General features: G+C 57.5%; 1 protein-coding gene across 3 annotated transcripts in view; it reads right to left on the bottom strand.

Moving 5' to 3' along the window:
- Nucleotides 1-5975: 5975 nt before the first annotated feature.
- Lmx1b (LIM homeobox transcription factor 1 beta) overlaps nt 5976-25678 on the bottom strand; it is a 74326-nt gene continuing 54623 nt past the window's right edge. For 2 of the 3 annotated variants that reach the window (XM_040286334.2, XM_078048229.1), the window contains 6 exons: nt 13502-13734; nt 11715-11896; nt 11455-11532; nt 11254-11320; nt 10193-10357; nt 5976-9922 (listed from right to left, as the gene is read on the bottom strand). In XM_040286334.2, the coding sequence (XP_040142268.1) occupies nt 9765-9922; nt 10193-10357; nt 11254-11320; nt 11455-11532; nt 11715-11896; nt 13502-13734 (883 nt within the window). In that variant the 3' untranslated portion in view covers nt 5976-9764. The remainder of the gene's footprint in view (nt 9923-10192; nt 10358-11253; nt 11321-11454; nt 11533-11714; nt 11897-13501; nt 13735-25678) is intronic. The other variant, XM_005320974.5, reaches the window with a different exon arrangement.

The raw sequence follows: 25678 nt of genomic DNA, 5'->3' as shown, positions 1-25678 counted from the left end.
ACCTTGTAGTACCAAATGACACAGCAGCCAGCTCTGTAAAGCAAACACCCAGGAAAGGCAACTCTCGATATTTTGTCTTGTTGGGCTGGGGTAGTGGCTCAGTGGTAGAGTGCCAGCCTAGCATGGGTGAGGCACTGGGTCAAACCACATAAAAATAGATAAGTAAAATAAAGGTATTGTGCCCATCTACAACTAAAAAATATATTTAAAAAAAAAAAAAACATACTTTGTCTTGCTATTTTTCCTGCTCAGCACAGACAGCCCTGCTGGAGGGGGTGGTGCTGGCCAAGCCCCTGCCTGAGCAGCACCCCGACTGTGAGGAGCTTCCCCCTTCTTCAGTGATATGGAAAGGGCCATGGAATGTGGCCAGGCTCCCAGGGGTCCCAGTCTGGCCCTGTCCCACCCCCAGCCCCTGTTCTGCCTGTGGCTGATCCTGCTTCTCATGGGTAAGGCCCACGGCATCCTGCCTCCTCTCCCACCTGCCTGATGTCACCCAGCTTTCTAGGATTGCATATGCCCAATGCCCTTTCCTGGGAGAAGGGGGCTTTCATCTGTGACAGTGTTCCCTTTCCTTCCAACCATAAAAAGCATCTCTCCATCTTGGGCTGCTGGCAGTGTGACCCCAGCAAGTCCCCACCTCTCTGAGCGCTGCCTCTCCCCTCTCAACAGCACAGCAAGGGGGTATGGATTGTGCCCATGGGAGGCTGGGCTGGGCCAGGACAAGGAGGGTGTCTCTCTGGCCAGCCACCTCCTTTTCCTGGCTTCTCTTGTCATGTCTGAACCAAATCACTGGCCTGTGCCAGGGAGCATCTTAGGTCGGGCCACACCTCTCAGCCCTGTGCTGAGGGCTTGCGCCGGTTCCTCCAGGAAGAAATCTCCTCCCCTGTCCCCAAGGCGCCCCTTGGCTTGGAGCCTGGGTGTTGAAGCCTGCTCCGCCTCTCAGAAGGGCAGAGTTGAAGAACATTTGGGGCTTTTCCCGGCTTTCCTTCTAGGCAGAGTTGCTTGTTCTCATGTTAACCTGTTCTCGGGAACTGCCACTCACTAGTTCTGTGGCCTTGAACAAGCTCCTTCACCCGTCAGAAGGTCCGTGTCTTCGTCTATGTGACGGGGACAATGCTACTCCTGCCTTGAGTAAAAATTAAATGAGACCATGCCTGAAATCACCAGCCCAAGTAAGTACTCAACACATAGCAACTAGTAGTGTGTGGTCGTCGCTATGATTATTACTAGGTGCTGGAATTTTAAATCGGCAAAAAGATGGATGCGGCGAGCTGCCTTCTGGTACACTTGAGACTTGCTAAGTTTTTGCAGAGCCATGATCCCAGGTTTTTGCTACTTTTGGGATGGGCAGAACCAGATTATTTGCTTGTGAGTAATTGAGCACCAGTGATTCCCCTTTCCAATTAAACTCCGTTGCATGTGAAAACCCTCTTGCCTATCTGTCCTGTGGCACGACCACCCAGTTCCAGCTGTGGGTAGGCAGAGGGGCTTCTCCTCCGTGTGTGTGGGACCAGAGGGACCCCACCCGGCCGGTGTTCATGGCCACCAGAGCTGAGATGGCAGGGATTTTTTTGCAGTGATGATACGTGTTGTGCGCTGTATTGACAATGTAATTTCCACCATCAATCATCGTTTTCCTTTGTTCTTAGGAAACCCCTGATGACGTCTGCTTGGGCACAATCCACAGAGAAAATGCCCCAAACCATGCTGACTCTCCCGTACCAACTCAAAATTTGGGTGACAGGTAAAAAACAACCCCTAAAAAATGGGGTGTTGTTGAAAAATGGTGGGGGTTTGCTAATCTTTGGATATGGTTTGAGCATGTCCCCCAAAGGTTTATGTTTGCTCCTTAAGGTGACACTGTTGGAAGGTGATGGCACCTTTAAGAGGAGGGGCCTAATGGGAATGATTTAGGTCATGGAGGGCACTATCCTTGGAAGGCATTGATATAATCCTGGAATGACCCTGGTTAGTTCTCATAAGAGGGTTTTTATGAGTCAGATTAACCCTCCCTGAGTTCTGGCTTCCTGTCTCATCATGTGATCTCTCTCTTGCTTGTTCACACTGTTAGCCTGCTCTCCAGAACTGCTAGGATGCCATCTTCCATGAGACCCTTGCCAGAACCGTTACCATGCTGTTTTTATACTTACAGTCTCCAAAATGATGAGTTGGATTAACTTCTTTCTTTAAAGTATCCGGCCTCAGGTATTTTGTTATAGTAACAGCAAACAGGACTAATACAGAAGGAGAAGATACTCAGGCCATTAGTGTGCTCTGTTGAGAATCATCTTGTTACTTTTTTTTTTAGCACTTACTTTTATGTCAGAAATTTGGAAATATTATCACATTTATTTACTTAATAACTGAAAATGGTGTGGGTTTTTGTCATGACTCTGGTGACAAGTGAGAGACTCAATCTAGCTTGAGCAATAAAGGGCTTTAGTGGACATTTACTTATTACCCCCTTAGTGCCTCCATAAACAGAGATCTTCCAGACCGCCTCTGTCCCTCTTTCTCTTACATTCTGCCTGTGGATTGGCCACAGTCCCTAGGGCTCCCCTTCATGGGCAGGAATATGGCTGTGAGCATCTATATAACTGTGACCTAAGTTTTGCCCTGCGCAGAAGACCACAGGGCAGGGATTTTGACCACAGACTCAAGCCTGGCTGACCCACAAGGACAAGCTCCCAACCTCCCAGGATGTGATGCCTTTCCTGACATAGCCCCTATGGAGCCACTGTCCACCTATCTGCTGCGGCTTCCAAGAATGGGAGGGCTGGGGTCACAGGAAACACGGTTCCAGGAAGCTTCCAGGCCTAAAAGGGTGTGGGAGGGCTCACCATTGCCAGATCCGCTGCTCTACAGTGGTGAATCACAGCGACTGAAATGGTCAGAATGAAGCACTGACCCTGGGTCAGAGGCTCCCAGCTGTGACCTGCTCTGGGAGGTTACTTAACGTCTCTGAGCCCACTCTCCTGTCCTGCAAAATGCGAAGACTCCTATCTACTGCCGAGGCTGCGGTGGGGGATGCACAGTCTCATCTGTGTCAGCATGCACACGGTGTCAGCATACACGTGGTGGCCTGAGCGCGGCGGCCAGCAGTGGCTCTCTCCTTCGCTCTGGCCTTCTTTAGAAGCCTCCGCCACGCCCCGTCTTCAGCATCTCCAAGCGAGCGCCGCCGCCTGGGCTCTCACCTGCCTGACTCTCGATCGCCACCTTGTGGTCATGTAGGTGACTGCAGGTTTAGTGCCGAAATTCAAAATTCAAACCAAGCCCTGATCTGTCTTGGGGATTTTGTAACAAAACGCCCCAAGGTTCAAAAAGGAGGTGAGAAATGAAAGTGGAGTGCGGCCCATGAAAAGCCACCTGGATGTTATGCTACAGAAGGGAGATGCGCCAGGAGCTGCCTGCCAGATTCTGTGCTGAGAGCCTTTTGTGCATCACAGTTGCTGATCAGAAATAGCGACTCTTGGGACCCTGATGGGGCACACCAAAGGTCTCAAGAATTGAAATGCACATTTTCTTTATCTAGAGAGTGGGTACCAAAGTTTTTGTTTGATTATTCCTGTTCAGGCCAGAAATATGTACTTTAGACAATACACAGGCTCTTGTATTATTCAGTATTTCTTAGTGTGCTGACGTGATTCCCAGCTGAACTGGAGAACAGGATGTGCCAGGCATCCCTTCCTGCCTGATTGACCCTGGTGTGCCCTGCATGGGGCACAGGCAGCACCAGGGATCTCACCTCCTGCCATGCCTGATCTTTAGATTCTAAATTCATCCTGGTGTGCCCCCCCTTCTCCATTCCTGCAGCTCCCACCTCTGAGCCTTTATTCCAGCTATTCCTTCTTCCTGGGTGACCTTCCCATCTCTGCTTGCTCCACCTTGACCTATCTTGGAAGGCTGAGCCCAATGCTCCCTGCTCCAGGAGGGGTTCCCTGATTTCCTAAGCATGGACTGATGACCTGCCCTGCTTTGAGCCCTTTACATCTTCCTGGTAACTCCTTGCTCTGCCCAGGCAGATGTGGGTCATGGGGTAAAGAGCAAAGGAGGCGAGCAATGCAGGGGCTGCCTCCCTTATTCAGTCAAGTTCTAGGGGTTAGGAGAGTCATGAGACTTGCCCGAGACTTGTCATGAGACTTTAACCTTTCCTGAGGTCAAAGCCAGGAACAGAATCCCAGGCTGTGAGTGTCTGGGGTTAAGATCTGCCTGGGGGACATGGTGGCTGAGACAGAAGGATCACAAGGTTAAGGCCAGCCTTGGCATCTTAGTGAGGCCCTAAGCAACTTAGTGAGACCCTGTCTCAAAAAAAATAAAAAGGACTAGAGACGTGGCTCAGTGGTAAAGTGCCCTTGGGTTCAATTCCCAGTTTTAAAAAAAAAAAATCTGCCTGGCAGAGAGTCTGGGGACATTTAGAAGCAAAATCTGGCCCTAAAAAGAGGGACTCTGGGGACAGGCCTCCTCCTGTGTCCTCTCTTGTGCCCAGGGACTCAGCCTGTATTTCCTCCCCCATCTCCTGCCTTCACCTTCTGGGCTGGGGGCCTGGGAGAAGATAGGCAGGTGCCAGGGGAAATGGATTAGCACAGCCCCCACCCCGAGCATATTTTAGTGACAGGATTTTAAATGGTTGCTTTAGGCAAGAGACTTGGCAGCCCACTGCTAGTGAGGGGTGGAGTGTGGAGGGCCCTCTCCCATGAACCCAGGCCTGGGGCGTGGACACCAGCGCTTGGTTTAGTCCAGCCTCTGCTGTGAAGTCTGAGCTGGGCCACTTAGTTTCCCTGAGCCTCAGTGAGGCACTCTGGAGGTAGGAGAGTTTCCTTGTCCCCAGGTCCCTGGACCTGACCTTGGAGGATCAGCTCACAGGGCTGTCTTGGGGACAACTTGAGGTGGTAGCAAGACCAAGGATTTGCAGCCAAACTTTGCTTCCAATCCTGGTTCTTCTACTCCCCTCGGTTTTATCATATTGAGCTGGTCACTTGCTCCTTTGACTCTTGGTTTTCCCTACTGAGTGGGGTCCTGCCTCTCAGGGTTGCTAGGGGCTCCAGTGAAACTGAAGTAAGTTGAAGTCCCTGGAGCCAAGCGGCTGCCTGAATCACCCACTGTGAATAGGGAGCCCGGAAGAGGCCGAGGGTGACGCTGCCTCTAGGGGGCGCTGGCACTCACTGGCAGAGGGAGAGGCCCTGAAGGTGGTTTCAGGTGGTCCCCACCACAGGAAAGGGGAAGTCTGCCAAGGAGCGGTCAGAAGGAGGGTGAATGAGAGGATGTAGGATAACAGGTGTGTGGACATGAGACCCACTGGCGGAGATGCACAATGAGCTACCCGTGTGCAGACATACGCACACCTGGGGGACATCAGCCTCTCCTCTTGCACCCCATCTCAGTGACCAGTGACCAGGACGTGACCTCCGCCCGTCAGCCTCATCTCATCCCCTCCAGGCCCGACTCAGCAGCAAGACCCCAGATGGTCTGGCCCTGCCTCCAGGCCCATGGCTGCTCCCTGAACTTAGCTGTCCTTGCAGGTCACAGAGTCCTGCCGCTTGCCCGAAACACTCACAGACACCCTCACCACCCCTGTGCCTGCTGTGCCCGCTGTGCCCGGCAACTGCAGGTCAAGATGGAGCTTCTCCCAGGAAGCTTTTCATGATGCTCCGCCCTGGGACCAGGCTGTCTTCAGCTGTCTCTGTCCTGGAGCAGGCACCTCCCATCCCTGGTTCTCAGCTTAAGGGACCCTTCTCAAAAACCAGCTGGGAGATGGAATGACTGAATGATGTCTGTCAGGGGGTGGGGACAGAGCCCGGTGGGACGAGTGCGCCCCTCTTAAGACCGAGGTGACTCAGCCATGGGCTAGGACAGGACAGAGGAGATGAGGATTATGGGATGAGGTTGCGAAGACCCTCTTCCTTGGCCTGCTGTCCCTGGCTAATGTCACAGGCAGGACTGGCTCAGCCCCCCAGCCCCCAAGGAGAGGCAGCACAGGTGTGTACAGGTTGGTTTATTTACAAATATACCGATGTCTCATCTTTTCTTGTTGTTTCCATTTCCTGCTTTTGTGGGAGGAGGCAGAAGGTGAGTGGAAGGCGGGGGTGGTGGTGTGGTAAACGCTAATAAATAATTTAACAATGACAAGTTATTAAATAAAATGTGTGTGGGGATGGCAGGGGGCAGTGAGTCTGTACACGGAAAACGGAGGGATGCCTGTGGCCTGCTCCCACGCCTGCTGTGTGGAGCCCCCGTCACCCCGGTTTGGGACAGGGGCCCCGGCCAAGAGGCTCATTGGCAATGGCACCTTCTGGTGCCACACAGAGTGCCACACCTTCCCACTCCCCCGATCCCAGGCCGCATGTGCCTGGGAGCCCCGTGAGCACTGGGCGTGAGTGTGTGTGCGTGAGCGTGGAACCCTCCCCGGGGCAGAGCCAGCCCCAGGCTGCAGAGTCCCCGCACCCCAGCTGGTGCCCAGAGCTCAAGGCCAGGGCCAGGTGGGCTTTTGCCAATCCCCTAGGCTCCTGCGTGAATGGTGAGGGGACAGACATCCAGATGAGTGGGCAGGGCAGCCTCAGTGCCAGGGGCTGCAGAACCCCTAAAGGAAAAGAGGCTGCCCCCAACCCCATGTTGGGGACCTGACCCTGGCAGGACTTGCTCATGTGGACGCGGTGCCCGGACTCTCCTCGTTCACCCCCCAGGAACCCCTCCCGGCCCCTGGCCCCCCAGCCTTCTCCTCCAGGTTCTGCTGGCCTCTCGCAACCACCATGTCCCCATCTCAGCGACCTCCATGGATCTCCTGGGATAGCACAGCAGCGGGGATGTCGCCCTGAGCAGGCCACAGGGCTCTGGTAAGGTGGAGCAGGCGTCCTGTGTCTCCTCTGCACTGACTCGTGCTACCTGGGGCAGGTTCCTTCCCCTGAGCTCCACTCCCAGCAGAGAAGTGGAACCTGGTCCTTCTCCAAGACACCCCTGTCTACCCCTCACTTTCTGCCTCATCCCCCCAGGAACCAGAGTTCTTCCCTCTTCCCTCAGGCTTCCTGTCCTAGCCCGGATAGTGCTCATGGGCCCACACCAGGCAGGGCTGGGGAGGTCCTGGTCACTCCTTACCCCTCCTCCATGGTGCGGGTGAACCTGCTCATCTCAGCTTGCCCCGAGCCCCAGGGCACTGAGTCTCAGGTTCCTGGCCTAAAAAAAATGGGTCCCTAATATCTGGGCATCTCCTAAGACAGAAGCCCTCCGTGAAGGCAGCAGAGGCCAGGGCTGGACTCAGGGTGGGAAGAGGTGGCTCTCTGGGCCAGCACGTTCACTCAGAATAAGGCAGGACCCTGACCTGGATGCCAGTCACATGCCAGGGGAATGGGGCTGGCGCAGGGCTCCTGTTTCTACCTCTGGCTCTGACACTTGCTGCAAGGCCTGGGGCAGGCCTCTCTGGGTTCAGGTTTCTAGCTGTGACATGAGGGGTGAGCTACATGACCCAATGTCGGTGATCCTTCCAACCTAGAGGGTGTGGAGAAGGGCCAGGTCTCCTGGGGGCTGGGGTGTCTTCCCCTGAATCTGCCTCCGGTGTCCTGGGTACAAGTCAGCCTGTGCCTGTGCCAGAGAAAGGGGAGGATGTCAGGAAGGGGGCGTGGCTGGCCCAGACCTAGGTGGGCAGAGGCTGCAGAGGACTGAGGATGTCCGCTGAGGTCCCTGGCAAGGTCCTTTTTGTAATGAGAAGAGCACAGAAGGGCCAGGCTGGTGGCCTCAGCCTGAATGGTGATGCTGAGCCCCATCTTTCCCTCTGACAGCTCTGTCTGGTGACAAGCAGGATGGGGTGAGGAGACTGGAGGAACCCAGGTCTCCCCAGTAGACAGAGGAGCAAAATGGCACAGCAGGTTGGTAGACTTGGAGGATTCCAGGGGGAGCCAGGGAGAGGGGCCTGAAGGTGGGGGGAGACCCCTCGTCATCCTCATTTGCTCCAAGGTGGGACTTGGCAGACCTTAGGGTGGTGGCCTTGGGCTAGACTTCAGATTTAAAGGCAGGGTTGTGAGCACCTGGACAAGGACACAGAGGTCATGGGGGCTCTTTGAGGACCATCAGCTTGCCCTTCCTTCCTCCTCTGACAGGATGGAGTTGAAGGGACGGGGCAGGGGCATGGATACCAGGGTGCCCGGATTCCATCACCCAAGGAAGACTGGTTTATGGGCCAGTGCTGAACGGGGACAGGCTCCCATGGCCCTCCTGCCATTCCTCTAACGGGCAGAAGTGTCCAGGGGGAGGGAAAGTCAGTGGTCACAGAGTTGGGTTGCAGAGGAAACCGCACAGGTTGGCTGAATCAAGTAAGAGGAAATGCAACCAGAAACAAGCTGGGGCCCTCTAGGTGTCTAGACAATGAATGTCCCCTCCCATCCCACCTGCTCACAGAGAACAGGTGTCGCTTAGTCATCACATGTGTGCAAAGCCTGGGGGGGTTGTGACAGAGGGGCAGTGTGAGTTTCCAAGGTCAAGGGGCCCAAACCACTCAGGCCACATTAGCCAGAAGGGGTCCTGAAGTAGGGAAGGCCGTGGGCCTGCTCACGGTGGGCCTGCGGAGCGTGGACTTATGGCTGCCCACACCTTCAGAGGGAACGAGTGCTGCAGCCCACCCAGGGCGCAGCTTTAAGAGAAAGAGCTGGAGAAGGCTGGCACTGGGAAGCGAGGACTAGGGACTGGGAGACCAGAAGCTGACCAGCAGGAAGGCCACTGGCGAGTGCTAGTCACTGGAGGCATGTGAGGAGGGCAGAGGAGGCTGAGAGGGAGCCAGGTACCAGTCGGCAGGCCCAGCAGGCGACTTTAGAGTCCCTTTCCACCTGGAAGCTCTGCTGTTCGGCCCGACTCTCCCTGTGCCAGGGACTCCAACTCTGACCTTGGAGTTGGCTGGGTCTTGGGCTGACTCACCTGGGCCAGGTGAGGGTACACCTGGGTCTACACATCTCAAACCCAACCCTGCCTCTCCTCTTCCTCCCTCTCCAATTGCTCTTGAGAAGTCCCTGTCCCTCATGGCCCCCTTTCCCCTTCTGACAAGGCAGACCCACAGAACATCCCTCCGCCTCTTTCAGCAGTTCTAAGGGTGTGTATGTGTGTGTGTGTGTGTGTGTGTGTGTGCACATGTGTATTTTGCATGGGGGGTGCCTGTAGGTATGCATGCATTTGCATGTGTGTCTGTCCCTTTGGGTCTGCCTGTCACACCTGCTGGGCTCCTCCCCACTTCCCTCCAGGCTCTGGCTGGGGGAGTGGTCCTGGGCTACCTGGGACCTCAGAAGCGGCCCCTGTGCTCACTGGAGGGAAAGACGGGCACAGTGCGGGCGCTGGTGCCCACGGCTCTCAGGTACCAGGCACTGACTGTGTCACATCATCATCGTCCTGGGGTGACATGGAGGGGGGGGCATGGAGGTTGGCTGGACACAGAGAGGACGTTTAAAAAAATAGAGAGAATTTACGCTTCCCAAAAAAGAGATGGGGAGGGAGAAGGCGATGGAGTCGAGGTGGGGCTGGGAGGCGAGTGGCTGTCCGAGAGCTCTGGGTCCCTGGGGGTGACAAGGTCTCTGTGGGCAGGACACAGCTCCTGCCCAGGCTGCGCCCATCTGCCTGTCCGGCTGTGCCCAGCGGACACGTGCGCCAAGCCCGGCCGGCTGAGGGGAGGGCACCGTATGGCTGTCGGTAGAGTCCGTGTGGGCGGCAGGCCAGGGCCGTGTGGAGGCTGCTGAGGCCAGCGTTCTCACCCCAGGCCCTGTGCCCAAGCGTCCCTGGGGCCCAGCTGGCTCTCAGGAGGCGAAGTAGGAACTCTGCATGGAGTAGAGCCGGTCGATGGGGTTCCCCACGCGGGCCTGCAGGGAGCCCACGTCTGAGGAGCCCAGGAAGCAGTCGCTGAGGCTGGTGAGGGAGGTATCGCTGTCGATGTCATGGAAGATGGAGTCGTTCCCTGGGGGACAGGAGGGGCGTCAGGACCAGGTGCAGGCAGGGGCTCCTGCGGGCCCCATCATCCCTGCAGGCTCTGTGGCCAGAGGCCAGGAAAGACAGGACGGCCTACCGGCCAGTGTGTAGCCAGAGACTGGGGCGCTGGCCGTCAGGAGGGAGCAGGTGGCTGGGTTGGCCTGGGCCCCTGGGCAGCAAGTGGACATCATGGCCCCAAGCCTGCCTGGCCAGGCCGGGGTCGGGGCAGTGCTAGGGCAGCGGGGGTTGGGCGGCTTACCATAGGGGTTCATGTGGTCACCTGGCATTTGGGGTGGCGTGAGGCCCTGCTGGAAGGGGTCGCTGCTGCCGTAGGGACTCTGCTCCATGGCCACGATCTGCTGCTGCGGCGGGGCCAGGGGCGTGTAGGAGGCCATCATGCCCTCCATGCGGCTTGACAGGACCTCTGGGGACAGTGCATACCTTCACCAGCTGGCCGGGCAGCTTCCGCAGATGTCCCCAGGGGTCCCTTATGACCTCCTCCGGGCTGCCCAGGGGCCCGTCTCCGGCCTAGACAACCCATACGTCAGACTCCCCAGCACCATACCTACTATGGCTCCAGTTCCCTTCCAGGATCCGGGCCCCACCTGGCCTTCCCCACCTGGCCTTTCCCACCTGGCCCTCCCCACCTGGCCTTCCCCACCTGCTCTGCCCGCCCCCAACCCCAGCTCAAGGTCCTCAGGTGGCCAGGGTGGCGGAGCCTCATCAGACAATAGCAATCCCACCTGGCCCTGCGTCTGGGAGCACCAGAGAGGCCCAGGAAGGCGTCTGGAGGGAGGAGCCCCAGCCCAGAGTGACCCAGAGAGCCCCTGGGGAGGGGCACGCCAGGCTGGGGCAGGGAGCAGCCGCCAAGGGCAGGATCGGAAAGTCCCGTCTGTGGGGTGGGCGTGGGGAGACAGGGGCCAGCGTGGGAGGCAGCTGGAGGGCGGGCAATTGTGGGCGCGCTTTGGGGGCTGAGCTGAGTGTCCCCCGAGGACATCAGGAGTGAGGGATGGTCTCCGCAGGGAGGGACTGTGGGGAAAGACTGGGGGGCAGACACAGGCACTGCCCAGCAACTGGGGGGACAGGAGTCAGGAGGGGTCCCGAGAATCTCTGTCGAGGTCATTATGGGAAAGGCAGCTCTTTGGAGGGGACATCAAGGACAGGAAACCCTTCCCTGACCGGGGACAATCAGAAGCAGCCAGGGCGGGAAGGAGGTTGGGGTGTTGCCTGATTGTGGGCAGCCACGTGGAAGAACACAGGGTGTGACGAGCGGGGGGCCTGGGACTTTCTCCGGGAGGGTGGGAGGGTGGTGGGGCTCACCTTGGCCCAGCCGCTGGGAGTTCTGCTGCTCCTGCTGCTGCTGGTGCCTCCGCGCCAGCTTCTTCATCTGCAGGGGAGCGTGGGTCAGGCCTGCCCGCCCCGCACTCCCCCACGCCCCCCACCCGCCTCCCTGCCCCCACTCACTCCCAGCCCCCCACGTCTGGGCCCCAGGAGCACCAGGGGCAGGAAGTGGCCTCTCACCTTTGCTCTTTGGTTCTGAAACCAGACCTGGACCACGCGGACGCTGAGGCCTGTCTCAGCTGCCAGCGTCTCTCGGACCTGGCCCAGAGAGAGGGAGACAGGTCAGGCCTGCAGGGACAGCTGGGAAGGGACAGCTGGGTGGGGGGTCGGGGAGGTGAAGGGCCATCCTGCCCCCAGCAGGAGCAGAGGCGGTGGGGCCTGGATGGGCAGCAGGACAGCAGGTCTCGGCCCCTGCCCGGCCCACCCCAGCCGCCACTCACCTTCCGGCAGGGCTTGGACGAGACCTCAAAGGAGGCCTTGAAGGCTCTTCGCTGTTGCGTGGTGAGGATGGTCCGGGGTCGCTTGGGTCTTCGTGGGTCCTTCCCATCGTCCCCGCTGCCCTTGCTCTGGCTGCCCTGCCCCTTGGCCGGCTTCATGTCCCCATCCTCGTCCTCACTCTTCACTGTGGGGGACACAACCCAGCCTGTCAGGTAGGGCTGAGGGGCAGTCCTAAGTCCTAGCTTGTAGCCTCAGGTGACAAAGGTGACATGATACCTGACAAGATCCCATCTCCATCTGCTGACACCTGCTATGGGTGCCCAGCACCCAGGGATCAAGAGCCCTCCTTCCCAGCCGGCAGCCTGCCTTGCCGGGTCCCAGACGCACAGGGTGTGCTCACATTCGCACGCAGGGCAGGTCTGCTGGCCTCTTAGGGCTGAGGGACACCCTTAAGACAGAGGATGGCATCTGTGGCCCAGGCTGGCCCTGGACTGCCCCCAACCCATCTTGCCTTGGACCCTCCTTATCCTGTGGACCTCTGTCACCCTAGAGACCTCAGCCCAGCATGCTGCCTTCAAGAGAAGTCTCCGCTGCACTAGCCGCGTGCCCGCTGGGTGTGGGGTGATAAGAGGAGAACACAAGGGGCCTTCTTTCTTGAAGCTTCCAGGGACTAAGACTCGACTGACAAAGGACATGTACCACACGTCCTCACGCCAGAGTACGTATGGCAGTGGTGTGCATGTGCATACACGGAGGAACACTCACTCTCTGACACGCACATGCAGATTAGCAATTGGCCCACAGCAGCCCGTGCCCATGCCGCTCACAGACACAGGCCGGGGGCACATGCCACAGGCAGGGACACATAGGCCTGCAACACTGATCATGTGATTCATGATCACACATGCGGCGTGAAAAGTGTGTGTTCACCCAGCCACACACCCACACCACAGGCATGTGCAGCACTTCCGTTCCCCTGAATACTGGGCTGCAGCGATGCCAGCCCCAATGGGCAGCCGAGCCTCCCCACCCGCCTACCGCCAGGCCACCTGCTGCCCTCGCCTGAGCTGGGCTCTCTCCTCCAGGCCTGTCTTTCTCAGATCATGAGCCCTGTGGAGGGGCCCGTCTCCCCTCTCCCAGGCCTGGCACGAATGGGCAGTGGCACAGCCTGGCCTCTGCTCCTCAGGGGGAGCTTGGCAGCCACAGGAGGAGCTGTGGTGATGCCCTGCCCAGGGAAGACAGCGACAGAGGGAGAAGAGCCCACTACCTCCGCCAAGGCCCTCACAGTGACAGACCCCTGTGCATGCAGATACCGTGACTGGGGGGCTCAGGATGCCCCTGAGGGGGCCAGCCACCTCCCCAGCCTTTTGCACATTATACAGTTTGTGCACGTGTCTGTGTGTGCACGTGGGCAGTGGGTGGGAGTATGTGCACAAACACACAAGTGCAGCCATGAGTGCCTGGCTGTGTGTGTCCGAGTGTGTACGCCCGTGTGTACCTGGGTAGGGTTTGCATGTTGGACGCGTGAATACATATTCACACCTATATGCATGTATGTGCGTTCGTGCTCCCAGGCGTGCCTGTGTGTGTGCAAGTGTGATCACATGCTCGTGTCTGTAGGGTCATGTGATTCAGGGCCAGTGTCCGGGTGCATTTTGAGCCCGGGTGGTGTGCACGGTAGTGTCCGTGTGCTTGTGAGGCGTGGGTGTGTTGTCCTTGCGTAGCTCAGGTCCCTGCTGAGGAGCTGGCCTGGCCGCCCTCACCACACGGGCCGGGGGACAGCACTCACCGGAGTCGGACTCGTCGGGGCTCACAGAGCTGAGCAGGTCCTTCTCCTTCTCGTAGTCGCCCTTGCACAGCAGCTGGCCTTCCTTGAGCACAAACTCGTCACCCTTGCGCAGCTGCCGCTCGCACACGCAGCAGCAGAAGCAACCCAGGTGGTACACGCACTCCAGCGCCCGCATCACGAACTCGGTGGGTGCGATCTTCTCCATGCAGCCACTGCACTTGGCCGCGAAGAGCCTGCCAGTGCACAGAGTGGGCGTGTCGGCCGGGCCCAGGGTCTCCCAGAGGCCACTGCCTCCAAGGACCTCTCCCTCCTGCCACCCAGACCCCCAGGCCCACATGGGACAGACCCTCCTTGGCACAGGGACAGGCAGTGGGAGGGCCCTGCAGGCCTACTCTTCTGCCTGGCAGGTTCAAGTGACCCAAGGTGCGTCCTGGCCTGGGTGCATCTGCTCAGGGCTCGTCCACCCAGAGGCATGGTGGCCACTAGAGGGCAGTGTGTAGGGTCAGTCCACCTTCCCCAGAGCAGGGTGATTGGGGGCGAGGGTCCCACCCATCCCAGTTCCCTGACCTACTTTGCCTCCTCCCTACTCCTCCCTCAACCCCACATCCGTGCATCCCTGATCCTGTCCAGCCTTTCAGCCTCGTGCCCTCCCCTGCCTAAGTAGCTGCCCCAATCCCCTCCCCAGGCTCCTGGCTCCTCTAACCCCTCAACCTTCTCTCACCTGACCCCCCAACACAGGATCCAGCAGGATCTTTTTAAACACATGTCTGATCTTGCTGCTGCCTGCTCCACCTTCTTCCCGGCTCCCTAAGTCCCTTAGAAGAACATCAAGCTCCCAACTTGGTGATCAGGGGCCCCATGGTCCTGCCTCCTCCTTCACCACCTTCTGTGCTTCACAGAACAGCTGCTGTTTCTCCAAAGTGCCATCATGGTGGCCTTTCGACAGGCTCTTTCCTGTGCCTGGGTTTGACTGACGTCTTATTAACCTGGTTTCAGCTCAGGCGTCGCCACGGTGGGGGTTGGGGCAAGCACACCGCGGCAGCCATTTTAGCATTTTAGCAGACAGGAGATGAGCCCCCGGAAACAAACCTATGGGGCAAGAACCTGAACTGGCCCCATTTTAGAGATGGGGACACTGAGGCCGTGAGGGGAGCATCGGAGCCAGATGGGTAGTCAACATGGGGGCCACCCCCAGCCTGGACTTGATCCAGTCCCTCCATGACAGAGTGGCTCCTGCACCCTGGCGGGGGTCTCTGCCTCTGGCTGGGGGGCTGGGCGACAGGCCCCTCCTCTGCTGGCTGCTGACCGCTCCCCCCGACACCCCCCCTACCCATCACGCGCCCTGCTCTGTGGGAACTCGGCCTCAACAACACTTTGATGGAAAAATTTATGAAGAATCAAATTATTGCTGCTGGGAGGGAATTAAAACCATTTTTCATTCCCTGCGTCCCCGGGCCACGTCTGCAGGCGCCACCTTGGGAGCGCTGTGCGCATCCCATCCCTCTTTATGGCCCGCCATCGCGGGCAAGGATTACAGCTGCAATTCTCCACTAATCGGCTCTGGAACAGGAATGGCCATAAATGTGCGGCTCTGGGCCTGCCACCCTTCCCGGGGCTGCCATGCACCGCCCACGGTGAGCCACTGGGGTGCAGTGGACAGGGCCAGCTTGAGCTCTGCCTGCTGTCCTAGCACTGACCAGGACGCTCAGCTTGGAGGCACCTCCAGGTTCTCCGGACACCCACCTCTGTTCTTCCCGGTGGGCTCCTACTCATCCTGCAACGCCCAACTCCAATGCCACCTCCTCTGGGAGGCCTTCTCTGATGCCCCATCTAGGGGAAGCGGCCTCCTCTGTGCTCCCCTGAGCTCTCCTCTGGCCTCAGCTCACTCTGTTGTAAAATGGGACATCAACAGGACCTCCCTCCGATACGTGGCCAGGATGTGATGATCCTGAGCACATAACCCCGTAAGCATCACCGTGGAGTGGCCACGCACTCTGAGGGTGCCCAACTCTACTGGGGTCCTACGAAGCAGGGCCTGGCTCCACCAGATCCTCAAGGAGGCCCCTGCATGTTTGAGGAGTTTGCGCGGCTCAGGCTGAGCTCTGTACTCCAGGCAAGCGGCCGCCTCCAGCTCACACACTGCAGGTTTTGCAAGGGGCACACCAGCTGGGTCTCAGCTCCAGCTCTATCCTTTGGCTGGATATTCTTGTTCAGAGCACAACCTACTCAACTGTCCGTGGCAGCTGCAGGGCACCTCAAGGATTCTGGCTGACCAGCCAGCCACCTCTGCTAAGGACTTGAAGAAGCAAGTGACGATGGAGGATGCTCCTGCCCTGTGTCCCTCCCTGGCCCTCTGTACCTGACCGAGGGACCCCCACTGATGTCCGCAGGCTGCCCTTGGGCAGACAGACACAGGTGGAGTCTTTGCAGCAATGGCAGGGCCAGGTCCCAGACCAGGGTCAGCACACCTTGGGTGGCTCCCAGAGAGGAGACCTCCTTAGGCTGGGGGTGGGGGTGCGGGCTGGTGACCCGCATTTGCGGTCGAATCCACCATGCTGGCTGTTGAGAACAGCGCGCTAATGCCTTGGCAGCAGGGGGTGGATTGCTACTTTCTCCAAACTCATCAACACAATCTATTATTAATACTTCTCCAAAGGCTCGGTGCCGCCATTACGGAGGCAGCGCCAGCCACTCGGGGCGTCATCTGTTATCTAGATTGCAAAAACCCGGGAAATAAAACAAACGGCACGCACTTTATAAACGGAATGTGCCATCCGTTTGGTCTCCAAGCATCTCTCCACCCAATAAAACATCGGGGGGGACGCATGAAATACTCACTCCCAATTATGGGGCTGCCTTTGTCTATGCGCAATGCTGGGGTGAGAGCTGTTAACGGGGGGTGGGAGGGGTTGGGGGCACCAGCAGCTCCCCTCCTCTCCGTGAGCCCCATTCCCTCTCTCTGATTCTCCCACCATGGAGGGCCTGGAGCAACCAGCCCCCGGGAGGTGTGAAGAGGCAGGCCAGCCACAGGCAGGGGGCCCCCCCGCAGTGAGAGAACGTGAGGGTCACACTGGCTCTCCCACTTGCTGACTGGTGACTGGCTCTTACTGAGCCTCAGTTTACTTGTCTGTATAATGGACTCAACACCACTGCCTGCTTCTCAGCACAGAGAGGCAATGAGTTCACTGTTAGCGTAAAACAGTGAGCACAGAGGGCAGAGCCTGGGGTCCATCCCGGGCAATGGCTCTACCTCTGAGCTACATACCCAGCCCCTTTTAATTTTTTTTTTTTTATTTTGAGACAGGTCTCCCTAAGATGCTGAGAGTCTTGCTAAGTTGCCGAGGCTGGTCTTGAACTTATGATCCTCCCGCTTTGACCTCCAAAGTCACCGGGATCACAGGTGTATGCTCGGCAAGTTGGATGCATTCAAAGCCTTTTGGTTCTGTGCTAGTATGGAGGAGGCTTTCGCCAATATCTGCCCTTCTTTTGTCTCACTTGTATCCCAAATGTCTGCATGGGTCACCCCTGCGGGGTCTCCATGATTCCTGGGGCCTTCCTGACACTGGGGGGGTTTTCCAGTCCCAGCTTCTGTGCCCCCTGGGTGGGCTGACCTTTCCAGCTTCTGTCTGGTCTGATCTGGGTGGAGCACCCCTGGCTTCAGGATCTGGGGGGTCTCATTAGCATTCCGGAGGAGTGCTCATGCTCAGAGATCATCCCCCTGCGTCACCTTCTTAAGTCCCCAAAGGACCCCAAAAGGAAGAGCTATCTCATCACCGTTTTATAGATGAGCACACCAAGGGCAGAGGCAGGCTACTCCTTCAAGGTCACACCCAGCCTCCCCAGCCTCCCTCCCTGCCCTGGGAATCCCAGGGTGTCCTGCATTCTGGGGACCATGCCTGTGTCTGTGACTGTCCTGGGAGGGGCCCGATAGACCCCAAGTGCTTACTACTCAGAAGGTGGGGCTGAGTGTCCGGGGTTTTTTGAAAAACAAACAAACTGAACATCCCGACACACGCACACGCGCGCACACACACACACACGCATCTTCTGTGCGGTTGCTGTCCCTCTCCTGGAGGATCATCTGGGATTGTGGGGCAAGACATTCCATCTGTAGGGACATCCCTCCCTTGAAGAGTCCCAGGCTGTGAGATCACATCTCCAGCTCTTCTCAGTTTTTATGGGTTTATTTGTTTAATGCTCAATTTATTAAACTCATAAAGCTAATAAACAAAACTCTGAAAACCGTTTCTTCAGGAGCATTCATACATGGATTACAGATCTGATTCATTTCTCCTAAACCACAGATGACTGCGGAGATACAGGAGTTCTGGGGATCCTTGGGCCCCCCGTGACCCTGGCTTCCTAAGGACACTCTGAGCAGTCTTCACCCCAGATCTGAGTGTCCAGACGGCATGCACTGGGCTTGGGATCCTGGCTCTGTCACTTCCTAGGGCTGGGACTTTATACAAGTCCCTTCTCCTCTTGAGCCTCCGTGTCCCCGTCTGAGGAATATGATAGAGGCTCCTGATTGGGTTAGGCACAGGGGATGGGCGCATGGTTGCCATTTCCCTCTCTCATCTCAACATTCCTGGCACCCATGCACCTTTCTTGCTAGGTGGATGCTTCCTGTCTCCTCTGCATGGGGTTACCATTTGCTTATCCCAGCACTGCACTTTACAGTTGATAGAGCCCTTCGTTGAATTCCCAGAATAACCCCCACTCCAGGTTCATCCTCTACCTTCAGTGGGCCTCATCCACCCCCCCCCAGCCTCAGTGGTGATTCCCACCCCCAACCCTTCTAACCACCACACTGACCCACCCGATGGGCACCGATGCTTCTTATTCCACAAAAATAGGCTTGGTCTTGCCGCCTTGCTGTTGTTAGAAAGTGTCCCCCAAAAACCACATGTTTGGGCCCCAGCCCGAGATGCTCCTGGGAGGTGGTGGAACCTATAGGAGGGGGGCTAAGGGAAGGAAGTTATTGGGGATGTGCCCTTCAAGGATATTGGGACCCAGCCTTCCTTTCTCTGTGTTTCCTGGCTGTCATTAGGTAACAGCCACCAACTCCTGCCATGAGGGCCGAGCAACCGTGATCTGAAGCCTCTGACACCCGAGCCACAAATATACTTATTTTCCTCTTTGCAAGTTGATTATTCAGGCATTTTGTCACAGCCACAGAAAACGGACACATCAAGTCAAATCAGACTTCAAACCCCTTTGCTTCAGGATGTCTAAGAACAGCCAATAATTTCAAAGTAAATCCTGAGACTCAATCGTGGCACTCAAGTCCCCACCTGTCCCTGCCACCCCTAGCAACCAGGCTTTTCATTACTCCTAGAAGGGAGCAAGGCCCTTCTGGCCTCCTCAGCACTTAAAATGCCCTGTGCTGGCAAGGCCTGCCTTTTCTGTCCCTTTCCTTTGCGTCTTAGTGAATTCCTCTTCACCTCCAAGGCCCATTTCCAAATGTCACCTTCTCCGTGAAGCCTCTTCTGATACAGGTCCTGCCACCCTCCAGCTGGGGACAAACCCACTACTGATCTAGAACGCAGACGCTGGGTATAATCCACCCCCCACCCCAGCTCTGGCACTGAGTTAGGGGGTGCCTACTGAATGAACATACAACCTTGTAAGGAACGAAAGGTGCGGCCAGATGGAACAAGAAAACATTAACCACCCAGCTTCTAAGGGCTTACACACGCCGCCAGCTAACGAGATAAGTGGACGTGCCCTCCCTAGCCCCCCTCCCCGCACAACTACTCATTTTCTTCATCTTTTATCACTGGAATTCCATACTTGGTTCCTGTTGGGCTAGCAAACCACCTCCTCGCACTGCGCCCTCACTACTAGCACCCACAAAAGACCCAGGGGTGCGTGCGCATAATGAATGACTCCCCTGACCATAAGTGACTGGACCAGGTCTGGCTTCTGAACCTACCCCACCTCCGAGTACGCGCCTTTCCACATCTCCAGCACCAGCTGGGTCACAGCCTTTCTTTTGAGCCTCAGTTTTGTCTTCTGTAAAGTGGAGTCACCTGCTCTCTTTGGGCGGCTGGGAATTGGATGATTTTTATCCTATGAGAGGAGGCTTGGCCCAGGGCCTGCCACAGAAGGGGTCTTGGAGGTATGTCTGCCTTTATTCTGACTGCAGTACTGTGGTGTCTGGTGCAGGCTCTGGAACCTTCTCTCCTTCACCACCAATTTCACTCTGCAGCTCCCTAGTGACACGGTTAGATCTGTATTCTATGTATCTCTTTGTGGATATGGGCTTCTGTCAGGCCCTCAACCAGGGTCACACTGGGTACCAGGCAGGTTCTGGGCCTGGTTTCCTTCAGGGCCTCTCCAAGTCCTTTGCCACAGCTCCTGGGGTGCTGCTGGAAACACCCTCCTCCTTCCCTGGGACCAGGAGGCTTGGTTGCTGGAATGGCAGCCCCTCTGTGCCCGCTGGTGACATCTCTAATTCCCCAGCTAATGCCCTCAGAGGTTGACTCTGAGCAGGGCTCCTGCAAGATGCCTGGGCACAGTTAGGCACCTGCCACCCTCTGGGCACCATCTGTATTTGTGCAGCAGTCTGGGCAGCAGGGGGGCCATCAGAGTGCACCCATCTGAGGGCTTCCTGGAAAAAGGGACTGGACAGGGGTTAAGAACCTGGCTCTGGAGATGGATGGATTTGAATCTCAGCTCTCCCACCTACTGGCCTGACCTTGGGGCAAACCCCAACGCCCTCTGAACCTGTATTCAATTTTGAAAAGCAGAGGCTCCCAGCGCCCACCTTCCAAGGAATCAAGCAACGAGGTTACCGAGGTTACCGGGTGGCAGGATCGGGGTGGACCAGCCCGACGCGCTTGGCAGCAACAAGAACTCACGCCAGTGCTAAGGCTACCATGGCGGTGGGGTTGTGCTGCCTGCCATGATGCTGCTGAGGGACGAGGGGACAGGACCATGGATGCTTTGAGGCTGCTGCTGCTGCTGCTGCTAAAGTCCGCCTGTCACTTGGAAGAGGCAGCCGCCTGGCCTTCTCCCTGCCGGACTCGGACTCGCTGACATCTCCCCCACGTGCCTGCCGCGTCCTTATCATTCCGGGCGTAGCTGTTTTTTATTTTGAGACAAAAAGGGGCCTGTGGACGGGAATCCAACTCAAACCAGCTGCAAACATCTGCTTTGATGCGGCGGGCTGGGCGGCGGCGGGAGCCGCAGGCGGGGGCCCCGGTGCGCGCGTCAATCAGCGGCTGGAATGCCGGCGTGGCCGCTGCTCGGGGCTCGCTCGGCGGCGGCCTCACAGGGCCTCGCAGGCCTCCGCGCCTCGCCGCGCCGGGCCGGGCCTGCAGCGACGCTGCCCGGGCGCTTCCTGCGGGGCGGGAGGAGAGCAGATCCCGCTATGCCAGCGGCTGCCTCGGCCCTTTGATCCGCGCCTGGGCGCAGTGGGAGCCCCAGACCCGGCTGGAGGTCACGCACCGGGGCCAGGGAGGGACCGCCCGCCGCCGGCTCCAGGTGCCATCCAGGGGCCGACCTGGCCAGGCGGGCACACATTCAGGGTTCCTACAAACACTGATTTAGCACCTAGGACTCACGGCCAGGCACTGTCTGGGGGCCAGGCAGAGAGCAGGGACAAAAGAGACCGTCATCCCTCCTCCTGCTTCCCTTCTCCTAGGTGAGGGGACATTCTAACAGTGCAGAGGGGCACTTGCATTCATCAGTTTGAAGGAATAGAACCGCAGTGGTCAGAATGTATCAATGGCGGCCATGCCATGGAAAAGGAGGTGGCAAAGATCCTTAGAGAGGACATCATTAGAGAGGAGCATCAGAAGCAGCCCTGTGACAGGACACCTGAGCCGACACCCAGGGAGGATCCCTGTGAGATCTGGGGGAGGTGGGGGGGGGACCAGGCCCAGCAAGCACAGGGCCCTAAGATGAGTGCACGGGTGGGGGGCAACCCAAGGAGCCCCTGTGGTAGGAGCAGGTGAGCAAGGCTAAGAGGACCCGAGGGACAGCTGGGGAGAGCTGGGGGGTGGGGCAGGCCATGTGACATGGTTGGGAATCCAGTGCTAGTGTATGCTGAGGCGTGGGCCCAGGATGGGTGAGCAGAAGGGAGAGGCTTGGGGACCAGGCTAAAGGGCAGGCTGCCCCAGACCAGGCTAGAGCAGGGGTGGCACTGAAAAGTGATTCCCCCCAACCCCGGGTGCATCTGGAAGGTAGGCAGGGACCCAAGAGCATACCAGAGAAAGGATGGAGGTGTGGAAGAGTCCAAGCCTGAGCTGCTTTCTAGAAGGTCAGCCGTGGGGATGTGTCCCCCGACAGCTGCCCATGGCAGGCTGCAGCTCCGGAAGGCGCAGGCGTGGCGATTGTGTGCAAGCTGCCAGGACAGAGGCACACAGAGACACACACAGAGACCCCCACACACGGCACTCATTCACACTCAGGTACACACTCCTGCAGCCTGAGTGACTGTGCCCATGAGGCCAGACACTTGGCTTCCCATCTTCAGGGAGTCCGTCCCTGGGGTGAGTGGGACAAGGGCCAGACTCTTCTCCAGGAGTTTTCTCCATCTGGAGATGTGGCACTTCTCTGAGACAAGATATCCTCTGGTGACAGGCATGACCCTTCCAGCCATCAAGGAGATACAAGGGCCCAGGACAGGGGGTGGGTGGGACATCATGTCCCTCTGAGCATCCTGCCATGTTCCCCTCCAGCTGAGCTCAGGACACTGGTCCAGGCCAGAAGAGCTGCAGGAGAGCCCGGCCACCAAGGCCACAGAGGGCATGGGGGTACCACACTGCGGGCTTCAGCTATGTTCTTTCATTAACCTCTGGGTTGACTCTCCCTTCACTAGCAAGTTCAAGTCATTTGAAGGAAGAGGCTCGGGATCTCTGTTTTGCTTGCTCCCTCAGCCATCTAACATTTATTGAGCACCTACTCTGAGCCAGGCTCTCTGTGGTGTGTGCTGGGGGGAGCTTTCTCCTCCCACTTGCCCATCAAACCCCTCTGAGCTGATCCAGGTTCTGTCCCCCATTCTCACTGAGGTCACCAGCTCCTGGTTGGGAATCTAGCAGCTGTTACGTCTGTTACTATTATTTACTAAGATCCAGCGTTCCCTACATGCTGGCTTGTGTTTCTCTGCACATGAACCTGTCACCCTTAAGACCCTGAGAAGCAGGCCAGCCACTCTCTGTGATAGAGAGGGAAGTGGTGCTGGGAGGTGGGACGCAACTACTGAGAATGGGCGAGAAAGGGCGCTGGGGTTCAAGGCCCACACGGTGGGCTGCAGAGCACGTGCCTGTTCTCCCAGCCTCCCTAGTGGCTTCCTGGGCCTCCCGGATCTGAAACCCTTTCCAGCCTCAGCCTCCTCCACCCTGCCCACCTCCTTGAATGGCTCTGTCGCCTCAGAGCCTCTGGGTCATGCCCTGGGCTGGGGAGCTGAGGACACAGGGAGGAGTCCAGGGGCCAGCAACACAGAAGGAAGAGGAGCACCCCCACCTCGAGATGCAGAGGACTTGGGGCTTCTCTCTGGGGTCCTGCCTGGCCAGAAGGGCCCGTGCCCAGAGCTGAGTGCCCAGGAGGGGCTGGGGCATGGGGGCAGGGCCTGATGAGGCACAAACTCAGCCAGGTGGGGGCAGAGCTGGGGGACAGGGAAGATATGCTGGTGACTTCAAAGAGTTCCGAGGATCCCAGTGGAGAAAGTGGTGGGGCTGCTGCAGGAATGGGGCGTATCTGAGCCCAGCGTAGCTCTGTGTAGAAATAGAGAGGCCATTCTGGGGAGGGGGGAGAAGTTGAAAAAGAACAAAAGCAAGAAGAATATGGAGCCATGTCTAGGGATAGGGAGAGCACAGGTCAGGGCGGAGCAGGTGAGCAGGAAGGTCTGGCTGGAGTCCCAAGGGCGGGGCTGGAGAGGAGAGGGCAGAGCTTCTCTGCTCCCAACTCATCATCCACCCATTCACCATCGAGCCATCCACTAGTCATCCACCCTTCTACCCAGCCATCCATTCATCACACATCTATCTATCCCCTTACCCACCTCACACGCTGCAGCCATCCATCCCTTTATCTACCACCCACCTATCCACACATCCACCATGCACCCTTTAGCCACCGGCTCACCCCCCTTCCACCCATACATCCACACGTCCCTTTGTTTCCTTCCAACCCTTCATCTGCCCATCCATCTATCCATCCACCCATTCACCCATCCACCCATCCATCCTCTTATCTACCTTCTTCTAACCATCCATCCATCCATCCCTTCATCCAACCATTTATTCATCCTTCCTTTCTTCCTTCTTTCCTGCCACCCCCCACCCTTCCCCCCATCCTTCCCTCCCCTTATCCACCCACCTGTCCAAAGAGCACTTAGGTATTCTCTCTCTCTGCCAGAACCTCTCTGAGCCATGGTCACCGTCATACAAGATTCATTGATCTTGTTGGCATTTCCCAGGCACCCACCTGACCAAGCTGCCGTGTGGTGGGGAATCAGTGGGGAACCTGACTGTGTCACAACTGCAGGGACATGTGCTAGATTGGGGAACAAAATATCCCAGGGATGAGGTCCTAGTGGGAGCAACGCAGGGTCCCACCGGAGTCCTCAGGAGCTGCCCAAACTGATGCCTGGGCCCCTCCGTCCAGGACTCTGGCCTCCCTGTACTCAGACCGCAGCATTTTAATTAGGGCTCTAACTTCATCAATAAACTTCCTTTGAACAAGTGTTTTCGGGAACAAACTCCATTAGAGCAATTTAATTTTTTGATCAATTTTCTTCCTAGTACAGTTAAATAATTTACGACTTTTTCCATTTTCACTTTTATTTTACTAAGATTATTTTCATGGAGATAAATGATTCTTCATGAAAATGTTTTTCAGTAACGATTTGCTCTGCCATCCTGTTTGTGCCCATGTTGATCTTGCTGCTGACTGTGGCGAATGTGAACGTACAGTCGGGGACACATTTCACTGCTGTCGGTTGTATTTTGCACTGATTTTTTATTTTTATTTTTTTTTTTACTGAGTTAAATCTTCTCCTGAGTCAAGGAGGGTGGTTTCCGATATTACCATCAAAACTGCCAAAATTTGCTATCATGAATTTTACCAGGCAGCTGAGGAAAACATGCTCTGGGTTGAAACAATGGGTCAAGGCAGCCCTGAGGGTCCGCATGGTTGGGTGCACATGTCCAGTTTCAGTTGGGATCTCAGAGCCTAAATGGGCTCCTTTTTGCCCTTCAGAGACTGTGGACTGCCTGCTCTTGGTCAGGTCCCCAACCTCCTTGGGCAGTTTCTCATACTCCTGTGGTTCCTCTAGAGGACAGCCAGCCATCTCCTCCCTTATCTTCCACCCATTCTCCTCTGAATGCAGCCAGGGAGCTCTCTTAATGGGCCCTGGGCCAAGCCTCCTCGTGCCCAGGTGCGCACACTCCTGCGCTCTTGCTTGTTTCAGCCTAGATTCTGAACCTGGCCTGTTTCTACCAATGTCACACTCGCAGGAACAGCCCAGCCCAGGCTCAGAGCTACACATGCAGGACCTCACTGATGTCTCCTGACCACCTTGGGAGGGAGGAGCCTCTTCCTTAGGCTGGTCACCCGTCTGGAGGTGCAGAGCCAGGGCCCAACCCCAGGCCAACTTAGCAGTAACCTCCTTCATTCCTGGGGCTGGGAAGGTGTGTGGGGTCACGGGAGCAAGCGGTGGCCTGTCTGTACCTATTGCTGGGACACAGAGTGGGCATACAGAACATGTGCCCTGATGGAGCACCCACAGGGGCCCGAGATGACCCTGAGAAGTGGGTGCAGGCCCCGAGCCCAGGACAGCAGGGGCGGTGGGGAGGTGCCCAGGAGGCCCTTGGAGGTGTGGGTGGTGACATCCACCTCTTTCCACCTACATCCAGCAGGACCCTTGGCTAGGGAGGGAGAAGAGGATGGGGGAGCACATCCCCGGGGCTCCCAGGTCTGGCTGGCGGTGGGCGTGTGAGGCCTGGCCGGGCGCCCCCACTGGACAGGGCACCCACGGCCACTCCGCACCCGCCGGTCCCCACCAACGCCACCACCGCCACCGCCCATTTAGTGGGTAACTGATCGCCCGGCGCCCCGCCCCAGCCGGCTGCCGCCCGCCAGAGCCGCTTAATCACCGCCGCCCGGCCGCATTAGCATAGTAATGGCCTTTAAATTGAGCCTCTTTGTTTTTTAATTAAGCTCCCAGCA

This window comes from Ictidomys tridecemlineatus, chromosome 4 (genome assembly GCF_052094955.1).
Source record: "Ictidomys tridecemlineatus isolate mIctTri1 chromosome 4, mIctTri1.hap1, whole genome shotgun sequence".
NCBI lineage: Eukaryota > Metazoa > Chordata > Mammalia > Rodentia > Sciuridae > Ictidomys > Ictidomys tridecemlineatus.
This window is presented reverse-complemented; position numbering and strand designations above follow the sequence as displayed.